General features: G+C 37.9%; 1 protein-coding gene across 1 annotated transcript in view; it reads right to left on the reverse strand.

Moving 5' to 3' along the window:
* The window catches only part of LOC128198025 (uncharacterized), a 9,001-nt gene extending 4,080 nt beyond the window's left edge, over nucleotides 1-4,921 (reverse strand). Inside the window, exons 1-2 of the mRNA XM_052890744.1 lie at nucleotides 4,749-4,921; nucleotides 4,353-4,506 (exon numbers count right to left, since the gene is read on the reverse strand). Coding sequence (XP_052746704.1) covers nucleotides 4,353-4,487 — 135 coding nt within the window. The 5' untranslated portion in view covers nucleotides 4,488-4,506; nucleotides 4,749-4,921. The remainder of the gene's footprint in view (nucleotides 1-4,352; nucleotides 4,507-4,748) is intronic.
* Nucleotides 4,922-12,233: the final 7,312 nt, after the last annotated feature.

The raw sequence follows: 12,233 nt of genomic DNA on the forward strand, positions 1-12,233 counted from the left end.
TTTGTAGAGTCAACATCTCCTGAGGATGCTCCGGTTTCGGGGTGAAACGTACGTAGAGAGTATTTTGTCGGACCTGGGTGACGTTGTCGCATGGGTTCGTCGACTTTTCGCGGATGATAGCAAAATAAATAAATCATTATATAACTTAATTTTTACACTTTATGCATGTTGTGACTACCTTTAAGTAAAGTTATATGTGTATACCTTAGTTATTAAGTTTTTTAATTCTGTATACATAAAATTTTGTTGGTGGTCAAAATAATAAATAAATTAAAGTTTTCAAATTATATTTAAAAATTAAACTTTACAGTTAACACCGCTATAATATTTTTAAAACTACAAAAAATGCGCGAGCACAAGAACAAGTTTGACCTAATGTTACTCTTCGGTCTTATTGAATGCTAACATTAAAATTTGTGTTCATTGAAATATTTTTTATCTTTATATTTTTATTTAAAAGTAGCGGAACCTGACAAGCGTCGCTTTAGCTTATGTGCACTTCTTCTCTACCCCTTCCCCTACCCTACTCCTTCCCATACCCTACCCCTTCCTCTACCCCTTCCCCTAGCCTACTCCTACCTTACCTCCACCCTACCCCTACCCAACTCTTACCCTACCCCTACACTACTCCTGCTCTACCCCTACCCTATTCCTGCCCTACCCCTACCCTACCCCTAGAGTTTAGGGGTTTGAAAAATTCTGAAAAAGGTTTCAATTTGACAGCAAAATCCCCATAAACAAGATGTGATAAATGAAGAACCGCTCGACCGATTTTATGCAAACTTTACATAAACCATCTACTAAATAGTCCGAACAAAGCCATATCATTTAGTTTGGATAGGTGAACCCGTACTTGAGTTACAAAAATACAATATCAAGTGGCATTGATTTTTGACGGCCTCCGTGGCGCAGTGGTATGCGCGGTGGATTTACATGACGGAGGACCTGGGTTCGATTCCTAAATACTAATAGACTAAATTCCACTTCTGATAACGGAGAAGCCGTAGCCTCAGGGCAGGTTCTAATATTTACGTGTCAAGGATGGCAGATACACAAAGTGACACTATCAATTGTTAGCGTTGATACTATCACATGTAAACCAGGGTTATCTATCATAGGGCAGGCAGGCAAGCACGAGCAAGATCACGGGCTGGCAACCGCTAGTAGCTGGGTTAAAGGGTCTTTCTATTACATGTAAACGCTCCCCATCCCCGCTCGTGTTGGGTCCCAGCAAGTAACTAACAATGCAGTGGCCGGACTATACAGATAACTCACCCACTGAAGTTCCGAAACACTATCACTACTTTAACATTGCACCATTACTATTTAACAAATGGAAGACAACTATCCATTCCGAGAACTTGATTACACTGAACTGCTCAACCAGCAGGCTACAGAGTGGCAGGGCGCCTCCACTCCGTAAAGCGTACCGCCTACGCGCCATTTTAACGCAATACTATTGGACGAGAGTCACGTGATCAATCTTATTTATTTAAACAGTAAATAATTAAATCCCAATTACATGAAAACCTGATTCTAATATTATCACGATAATTAACGTAGATTTAGCTAACCGATCAAATTCCTCACTCGCCGACATTTAATTGTTTTTTTTTTATTTTGAAAATTTAATTTATTTAATTGAAAACTGAATTTTCGTTGATAGGTCTATGACTTCGGATGGTGAATTGGTTTTAATAAATATTAATTGTTTGTTTGCTAACTTCGGAAGTTAAATTTAGTTGATATTTTTTTGTTGTATCATCTATTGAGATTTTTGTGTTTTAAAAAATATTAATTGTTTGTTTGCTAACTTCCGAAGTTTAATTTAGATTGTTTTTTTTTGTTACTAATATATTGAGATTTTGTTGTATTAGTAAAGATTAATAAATTAATTGTTGTTATGAATCACCTCTGAAGTTAATATTTGGTTGTTTGCTTGTGTATTTTTTATTATTTTTTTGTGATATCTTATAAGTATTTTGTTGTTGTTGTTGTTGTTGAGTATCGCCTATTTGACAACCTCTTTCAAAATGCCGACACTACGCGACCTAGTTACTAGAATTGCCACGGAACTGCGATGGGTGGCCGCTGCTCATACGCTGGTGGGCTGTAACGATAGGTTTGAGGCGCTACGACAGCGATGTTCGCAACTGCCGGCACGGCAGATCGCTGCCGAGGGAGCGTATCGGGAATTGCTTACGTTCTCGGCCCCTTTGCCTCCTCTCATCCGATCGCAACGATTTGGAAGTTTTAACGCCGGGACATTTCAAGGACACGAAAACTTTCAAGGAAACGAATTTGCTACCGATATATTGGCGTCGCGGACGTATTTTTAAATTGATTTTTGGATCGGATTGGGTGCCCCGCGTGACTGGGGTCATAGTGGGAGATTCGTTGTTGCATCCAGCCGTGTCGTCATTGGCGCGATTGCCCATCGAATAGCGAATCTAGTGTCGTAGATTCGCAGGCGGGGGTATGTTGACGCCGCGAACTTTGAAATATGAGCGAGTACCATTGTGTCGGCGCGCGCGCCGTGTCGCCGGCCGCCATGTTTAAGTAGTTGTCTGTTGTCTATTGCTTTGCTGTACGCTGCAGAAAAACGCGTGGAGTTATGTCGGACATTTTTGATTTCCGTATGACCATTTCTTGTTGCGTTGATATATATTGTAGCCTACTTTCAGCGCATGTGAATTTGGACGGTAAAATTATTCTGGATATTGAAGTACATAGTGCGGCTTGTGGTGGGCCTGCAGACGGTTGAATACATAGAACACACAATTCTCGACCTACACCGACACATTACACACTTGCTCGCCCGTCAGCTGGGATCAACCAACCCAGGTCAACTCGCGACACTTCGGCCGTAAGTATCCATTGCCTATCTAACCAATTGTTTGAAGGTTTTCGCGGTGTAGTGCCGTATTACGAATACCCGGCTGCCCACTCTGATCAGTTGATGGGCCCCTTATCCATTCGCGTGGAAGCCGGAGGTTTGACCACAAAAGTATTCTGGAGTTCACGAACACTTTGACGCTCACAAACGTTTTTACTGTGTTATTAATGTCATTGGTTGTGTAATCCATGTTTTATCTAATTCTTAGTTTTGTTTTAAGTTTGACTATTTTACTTTTGGCTTTAAGTTACTAACTAAAATTAATAACCTTTGAGTTTACTTGTGAAATTAACAGTTTCTTTTTATTTTTTAACTAATTCCTAGTGTTTATTGTTGTTTTTTTTTTTTCGCTTTCTCTGTTTTTAATTTGTGTATATTTATGTTAATTAATTTTATACTTTTTTTTTAACACTTAATTTTTACTCTTTATGCATGATGTGACTACCTTTAAGTAAAGTTATATGTGTATACCCTAGTTATTAAGTTTTTTAATTCTGTATACATAAAATTTTGTTGGTGGTCAAAATAATAAATAAATTAAAGTTTTATTTAACATTAAAATTATATTTAACAATTAAACTTTACAGTTAACACCGCTATAATATTTTTAAAACTACAAAAAATGCGCGAGCACAAGAACAAGTTTGACCTAATGTTACTCTTAGGTCTTATTGAATGCTAACATTAAAATTTGTGTTCATTGAAATATTTTTTATCTTTATATTTTTATTTAAAAGTAGCGGAACCTGACAAGCGTCGCTTTAGCTTATGTGCACTTCTTCTCTACCCCTTCCTCTACCCTACTCCTTCCCCTACCCCTTCCCCTACCCTACCCCTTCCCCTACCTTACCCCTTCCTCTACCCCTTCCCCTAGCCTACCCCTACCTTACTTCCACCCTACCCCTATCCAACTCCTGCCCTACCCCTACCCTACCCCTAGGGTTTAGGGGTTTGAAAAATTCTGAAAAAAGTTTCAATTTGGCAGCAAAATCCCCATAAACAAAGTGTGATAAATGAAGAACCGCTCGACCGATTTTATGCAAACTTCACATAAACCATCTACTAAATAGTCCGAACAAAGCCAAATCATTTAGTTTGGATAGGTGAACCCGTACTTGAGTTATAAAAATACACTGTCAAATGGCATTGATTTTTGACGGCCTCCGCGGCGCAGTGGTATGCGCGGTGGATTTACATGATGGAGGTCCTGGGTTCGATTCCCGGCTGGGCCTATTGAGGATTTCTTTATTGGTCCAGGTCTGGCTGGTTCGGCGGCGGCTGGCGGCTTTGGCCGTGACTAGTTACCACCCAACCGCCAAAGACGTACCTCCAAGCGATTTAGCGTTCCGGTACGATGTCGTTAGCCCGCTTCCATCTTCGATTGCATCATCACTTACCATTAGGTGAGATTGTAGTCAAGGGCTAACTTGTAAAGAAAAAAATAAATATAACTTACAGGGGCATGGTTCTCGCTGGTCGATGCTTCTTGGTGGTCATTTTCTGGTGTTGTCAGCAATGGTTGGTTTGATGTTTCGCCTTCTTCGTCTACGATGTTTTGGTTTTTGACATTGTTTTGATTGTTCACAGTCATTTTAAGTTTTTATTTCGCTCTGAAATGAATAGTCTCTTTGAAGCAATAGCCTTAATTACAAAACAAAGTACATTTTATGTAATTGAAAAAAAACTTCGCTTTCAACAATCGCAAATATAGATATGATTTGCAAACAATTCGCTGCATTTAGTCACATAACGGAGCATAGCGTTATTTACAATTTCTAAACTAAACCACAGCTAAAACTCAGCATTGTTTTAAATATATATAAAGTGTGTTATGTATAAAACTAATACTTACGACGTCAGCGAATAAATCTTAATCCAAGAACTTCAATCACAGAAATAAGATTTAGACTAAATAATTTATACTTGACTGAACGATAGAATTAAATCGGCAAAATTTAAACTAATACTCTACAGTTAATCACTTGTTGCTCTTTTGGTGGAGCCGCAATCAGTATACGTGTTGCTTGTAACAAGATCGCAGAATATCTAAATTCAGCCCGGTCGGTCTGTCCGGTCGTAGCTGGGTCCACCTCGACTGCGCAGGTCCGCCTACAGGGAAGAGAAGCCGAGATAAAGTGGGGTTTGGGAAGTGGGTGCCGGGGGGTGACGAGGCGTGATTTTGTGGGTGGTGTAAATCAATAAACCCCCTGCCTACCGGTACCTGTAAATTTATATAACATTATCACCCACATACTAGCATAGGTCATTTTGCAAGGATTGTAGGGCGTCATGATATGCACGAGTAACATTTAGTACAGTGGTAAGCTTTTTGAGCTGTGTAATGTGGCACAGTGGATTTACAAGATGGAGGCCCTGGGTTTGATCTCCGACTGGTATAATTGAGATTTTCTTAATTGGTCCAGGTCTGGCTGGTGGGAAGCTTCAGCCGTGGCTAGTTACCACCGGCAAAGACGTACCGCCAAGCGATTTAGCGTTCCGGTACGATGTCATGTAGACACCGAAAGCGGTGTGGATTTTCATCCTAATACACCTAACAAGTTAGCCCGCTTCGATTGTATCATCACTTACCATCAGGTGAGATTGTAGTCAAGCGCTAACTTGTAAAGAATAATAAAAAAGTATCGCAAATTCTTTAGCAGCTATACGACCTCTCTAGCGCAGTTGGTAGTGCTGTGGTACTCAACAGAAAGGTCCTGAGTTCGATACCCTCAGCTCAGGCAAATTTAGGATTTTATAATTTCTAAATTGGCTCAGGTCTAGTCGGTTAGTAGGCAATTAGGCCGTGGCTAGTTACCACCCTACCGACAAAGATGCGGTATATCTTTCGTTTTAGCGTTCCGCGTTAATATATATAATAGCGTTAAGCGATTTAGCGTTCCGGTACGATGTCGCGTAGAAACCGTCGGAATAGGGAATATGTACGATTTTTGTTTATTTCTTAAAATATAAACAGTCAATTTATTTTTAAAGTGCAATTGAAAGCAGTGAATAAATTTCAACCCTTCAAACGCTACCGTTTTGCGCGTGCTTTTGATGACGTCATTTGATAAAAATATATACCGCGCGAAAATTTCTTAAAAAATTCTTATTTTGAATTTAAAAGAGAAGAAAATGCGTCATCAAATATTGGGCAACCGAGAAGTGTTAAATGAGTTTTAGTAACTACAGCGAAGTTTGGCAATAATGAATGTAAATTATTTTTTATTTCGTTTATTCTTTTCATTTTTAGTGATTCTCGAAAGTACACCTCACACTTAGTAATTTAAGTGTAGGCCTACTTCCAAGAATTTTTCAATAACTTTGGATAAGTCTTGGTTGACTGTTGACGCATTACCTCCTATAAAGCCATCATCTAAGTACCATAGGTTGAAATTAGAATTTAGAGTCGAAATTATTGGGTTTATCACGAGGCTGAAAAAGTGTTTGGTCGAAAAACGATGGTGTATGGTCTTGAAGAGGATGGATATCTCCATCATCAGTTTTATTTTGTTGTGAAGGATCATTTTAACGTAAGTATACTATAGTTACATCCAATTGGAGTTGGCAGGCTCAGGGTGACAATGTTAAATTTCTTTAACAATGACTATCAGTTAAAATGATACTCTCTATGGTATGGGTGTGTAATATTTCTTGCAAATTAAATAATAGTTATTTATTATAATATTTGATTCAAAATTAAATACTGGAAATAACAAGAACGTCTATTTATTCATGGATTTATTCACGTTTCTGTAGCACCCACGACTTTAATTGATCGTGTGTTGGTCAATGCGTACATGACTTCTATCGTATGCCGCGTGGGTACTACCGTTTGCTTTTCAGAAACGTGAGAATAATTGACCGTCAATGGCGACCATCACATTTCGTTCGACCAATGGTGACGCGTTTTGTGAATTTGAATTTCCGTACTTTATTTTTCACTTTTTTCTTTAATGATAAGCTGTGCTAGCTCAGTGGATATGACCTCTGCCTCCGATTTCAGAGGGTGTGGGTTCGAATCCGGCTTGGGGCATGCACCTCTAACTTTTCAGATGTGTGCATTTTAAGAAATTAAATATCACGTGTCTCAAACGGTGAAGGAAAACATCGTGAGGAAACTTGCATACCTGAGAATTTTCTTTATTCTCTGCGTATGTGAAGTCTGCCAATCCGCATTGGGCCAGCGTGGTAGACTATTGGCCTAACCTCTCTCATTCTGAGAGGAGACTCGAGCTCATGATTCTCTAAGCGCTCAGTTAATTTTAGAAATTCTCATCATAAAATTTTATTGCAAAATTGTTATAGAAAATGCCTAATTAGATTTAATCCCCTTAACATTATTTTTCCAGACAACAAAGATTCTGAGTCACGCCCAAGCGCTCCTGCCTACCTGTTGCTTTAAATAGATGTGCCTTTTGATTTTACGTAAGTAAAAGGAAATTGCTAATGACGTCAATGTGCTTGTTGGGAGGGGTAATTTTCTTTAGACAGGTTACGAGATGAGAGGTATTTTTGGCCCTTGCGTAGGCGTAACTTAGCGTCTGTTCGGCGCCAACTAAAATATTATTATAATGGTATTTTTCGGCAGATAAAATATCACTGACGTCCTAAAGTTTCCGTCCTGATTTAACAAAGAGTAAATCTCAAAATCATTATCATCATTTACCACCTATATTCGGTTCACTTTTGAACACGAGCCTCCTCTCAGAATTAAAGGGGTTCTAAGCTAATAGTCAACCACTTCCCACACCTAGAGAATCAAAAAAATACTCAGGTACCAATTTCGAGAAAGATAGGTGAAAATTCTGAACCGCCGAATTCATGATGAATTCGGCGGTTCAGAAGCGGGTTTAGATCAGGATCAGGTTTAGATCTTTCTCGAACTGGGCTGCGTTCAAGAAAGTCCGTAACATCATTTCATCCAAAATTCCTCAGCACCTGATGACTTGGTCGCTTTCTATAGGGACTTTATAACTTTGGACTTTGATTTGTGCAACTTCTAGATTTCAGGTGACCAAAAATCAGGTACATTGAAATGAGAATTTACAGATTTTTTAATGATTTGTAGTACGGACATCCAACTTTCCAATTATATTTTAATAGTAGGAAATATATCTGCCATAAAATGATGCTAAAGTCCGGTTTGTTACAACACTTTTAATTTGAGATCTGTTGGACCGATTTGGCTCAAAATTGGTGAAAAGGTAGCTGAGAACCAGGAGAAGGACATAAGATCTTAGGATAGGGGTATGGTATGGAGGTGTAGGGTGGGAGTATGGTAGGGTAGGTGTAGGTATGGTTTAGGGTAGTGGTAGGGTAGGGGTAGGGTAGGAGTAGGGTAGGGTAAGATTAGGGGAAGGGTAGGGGTAGGGTATGGGTAGGTAATTCAAAGCGAAGCTTGACTGGGTCCGCTAGTTTGTCAATAAAATTAAGTTCTGTGAAAAACGTACCTATTATGGAAAGTACAAATTGTAAAATAGTTCTAGTACTTGAGAGAAAAATGTATATAGGAGAAAAACTGTATAGGAGCCTGCCTAAATATCAATACATGCGATATGTCAATGGGGAGGTTTTTTTATGTACTTTAACTTTTGCTATGGCAGGATGTACCTGAGTGTTGTGTGAAAAAAAGTAAAAGTCATACTTTATTAACCGACTCCAAAAACGGAGGAGGTTCTCCATTCGACGCGTAAGTTTTTTTTTAATGTTTGTTTTTTTTAATGTTTTCAGAACTTCATCATTTCTAAACCAATTTATGATTTTTTTTTCTTCGTTAATATGTGAATACTTCTGAAGTGGTCCCATTGTCACCATATCAGGATCTGATGATGGGATCCTTGGGAAATCGAGGGGAACTTTCAAAAATTGTAAGGACAACTTTAGCGTTTAATATTTTTTCTATTAACCTTTTTATAGCACTACAACTTAATGAAGGTCTAGAGTCGATCTGACGATGGAGTCGAAACACACACGAGGGAACTCTTACGGTTTACATCAGTTACCTTGTGTTTGGACTTGATTAATTTGTGTTGACAAGAATTTTCCACCTAGATGATGATGAAGACGAAGGACAGGTACTGGAACTCCTCAACGGTTAACAATAGCTACCTTGTGATTTGGTTCGATTAATTTGTATTAATGAGAACTTTACAGCTAGATGGGTTTTGACTGTCATCAAGGGTCTGACGATGAAGACAAATGAAAGATACTGGAACTCCTGAATGATTAACAGTAGCTGCCTTGTGCTTGGGCTTGATCGATTCCTAATGATGAGTTATTTCCAACTACATGCCAACTACATGCGACGAAGGACAGGTAATGGAATTCCTCTACTTTTTACAGTAATTAGGACTTTCCAACTAGATAGGTTTTGACTGTCATTAGGCGTCTGATGTTGAAGACAGGGGACATCTAATGGAACTCCGGAGTGGTTTATGATTAAGTTAAAGGAACAAAAACGGCTTTAATTAACACAACTCCCACTTAGCGCCGTCTTTAAACTGATCATCAGTTATTACATAATATGATAAATAGAACTTAGAATGATATTAGTTTTTTGCTTTTTATTATTATTTAGTTATTATTTAATAATTATTTAGTTATGTTTTATGTTTTTGAATTCGATTGAATTTTTTTTAACATATGCAAATCCGAAGCGTCGCAATAACATAACGTCACTGTAATTTCGGAGTTTAATGTAGAAAAATGCCGTCTTGTGTATTTAGAAATTGTAAAAACAGTTCACAAAATAAAAAGAGAGCAGATGGAGTCTCTTTTCACAAGTAAATATTGATTACTACTTATCTATTTTGATATTGATAATAGTAATAAATCTTGAAATACAAAACTCTTTCTTACCAGAGAATCATCCAGTGTTGCTAGTTTACATTTAAAATATTCTACCTAACAATTAGGCAATAAATGTACATCAAATGTATTTTTACACTATTGGGTTTGATATTTGAGTTTTGAACTAGTGTTTACATATCACGTTTTTATAGATATTTGTATGCACGTAATAACAACTTGATGGCCCCGACTTAGTCTTAGTTAATAGATTATTATTATTTCAGAATTAATAGCTATTTACCTATAAGTACTAAAAATTTGTTTGTTACTTGTGTATTGATTTAATTTATTTATATTTAAAGTTTTTTTGACGTTTGCTGACTTTTTAACCTCTAACCAGTGTCATGTCCCTCGTCTCACAGGCTACTACTTTCAAACTTCATTTTTGTCATAAAATTCATTTTGGATCTATCACAAAGGTGTTGATATTTAACTATTGTTATATATCAAAACACTTAAGAAAACATTCAATCAGCTTTTATTATAAATAAAAAATATAAAACGATAATTAACACTGAATGTTACTTTTTAGCCTTAATGGGTGTGAAATCCTTTTTTAACATTTTAATAGACTTTACACAAGATATATGATAAGTTTAACATTTTTCTTTTAAAATCCAACATAGTTCAAAACAAAAACAAACATAATTAGCATTACTGAAAATAAAATATAAAAATTTTGACACCTACTAAATTTGGCAGAAATTACCAACAATATATGCTAGAACATTGCAAGCAAACTGGATTGCAGCATCCATCAAAGGTGTATACCGTCATTCTACGTAACTTCGGTGGACAGATACTCCACACCTTTCACTAGTTAGATTTTGATCACCTTCTTCTTCCTCAGAACTATCGCTGCATACAAATTATTTTGTTTGATAACTGATGACGTGTCGCCTGAGAGACTACGCCCGATGTTTTAATGAGTATTACTCATGTGTTAAGCAACCAATGCCACTTCTGTCTTCTTTCGCGGTTGTTTTAGCACTAAAACAGAAGCTACTGAGACGCAAGGTAGAGGCAAGTAGGGGGAAGTTGCAAATTCCAGAAATGTGCAAAGCGTGCTGTTCCTGTGAGACTACGCATCCCTGGTTAAAGGTTAACCCACTTCAAAAAAGGAGGAAGTTTCACAATTCGACCGTAAATGAACTTTGCCGTATATGAAGTGATAATAATTCTGATAATTCTTTTTTTTTGTGATCAGTTTGAAGGCGGTGCTAGCCCGATGATGTATTAATTCATGCCATGTAAGAATATTATAAAGTATTAGGTTTTTCAGACAGTGTTCTTTCAGAAACGGCTTAAATTAACACAGCACCGGTTTAGCACCGCCTTCAAACTGATCATCAATTAAACCATAATATGATATATAGAACTTAGTATGATGTTATTTTTCGCTTTTTAGTTTAGTCAGTATGTTATATATTTATGAAGTCGGTTGAATTTTTTTTATTAAATTTTTTTATTTTTCCATTTTTAGTGAAATCATGCTAGATATTATCTAGCGCCAAAGGTATGTTGCTATGAGTCGTGATAAAACAGCCTAATCAGCCCAGTCACAAGGTAAGGTGTAAATCGTTGAGGAGTTCCAGTACATGTCCTTCGTCTTCATCATCAGACCTCATAACCCATGTAGGTGCGAAGATCTCATTAATAGGAATCGATCAAGCCCAATCACAAGGTAGCTAGAGTAAATCGTTCGGGAGATCCAGTACCTGTCCTTCGAATTCATCATCAGACCTCATAACCCATGTAGGTGGGAAGATCTTATTAATAGGAATCGATCAAGCCCAATTACAAGGTAGCTACAGTAAATCGTTCGGGAGATCCAGTACCTGTCCTTCGTCTTCATCATCAGACCTCATAACCCATGTAGGTGGGAAGATCTCATCAATAGGAATCGATCAAGCCCAATCACAAGGTAGCTACTGTAAATCGTTCAGGAAATCCAGTACATGTCCTTCGTCTTCATCATCAGACCTCATAACCCATGTAAGTGCGAAGATCTCATTAATAGGAATCGATCAAGCCCAATTAAAAGGTAGCTACAGTAAATCGTTCGGGAGATCCAGTACCTGTCCTTCGTCTTCATAATCAGACCTCATAACCCATGTAGGTGGGAAGATCTCATCAATAGGAATCGATCAAGCCCAATCACAAGGTAGCTACAGTAAATCGTTCGGGAGATCCAGTACATGTCCTTCGTCTTCATCATCAGACCTCATAACCCATGTAGGTGCGAAGATCTCATTAATAGGAATCGATCAAGCCCAATTACAAGGTAGCTACAGTAAATCGTTCGGGAGATCCAGTACTTGTCCTTCGTCTTCATCATCAGACCTCGTAACCCATGTAGGTGGGAAGATCTCATCAATAGGAATCGATCAAGCCCAATCACAAGGTAGTTACTGTAAATCGTTTAGGAGTTCCCTCGTGTGTGTTTCGGCTCCATCATCAGATCGACAACAGAGCTTCATCCAGTTGT

The sequence above is a fragment of the Bicyclus anynana genome, chromosome Z, assembly GCF_947172395.1.
Source record: "Bicyclus anynana chromosome Z, ilBicAnyn1.1, whole genome shotgun sequence".
Taxonomy (NCBI): Eukaryota; Metazoa; Arthropoda; class Insecta; order Lepidoptera; family Nymphalidae; genus Bicyclus; species Bicyclus anynana.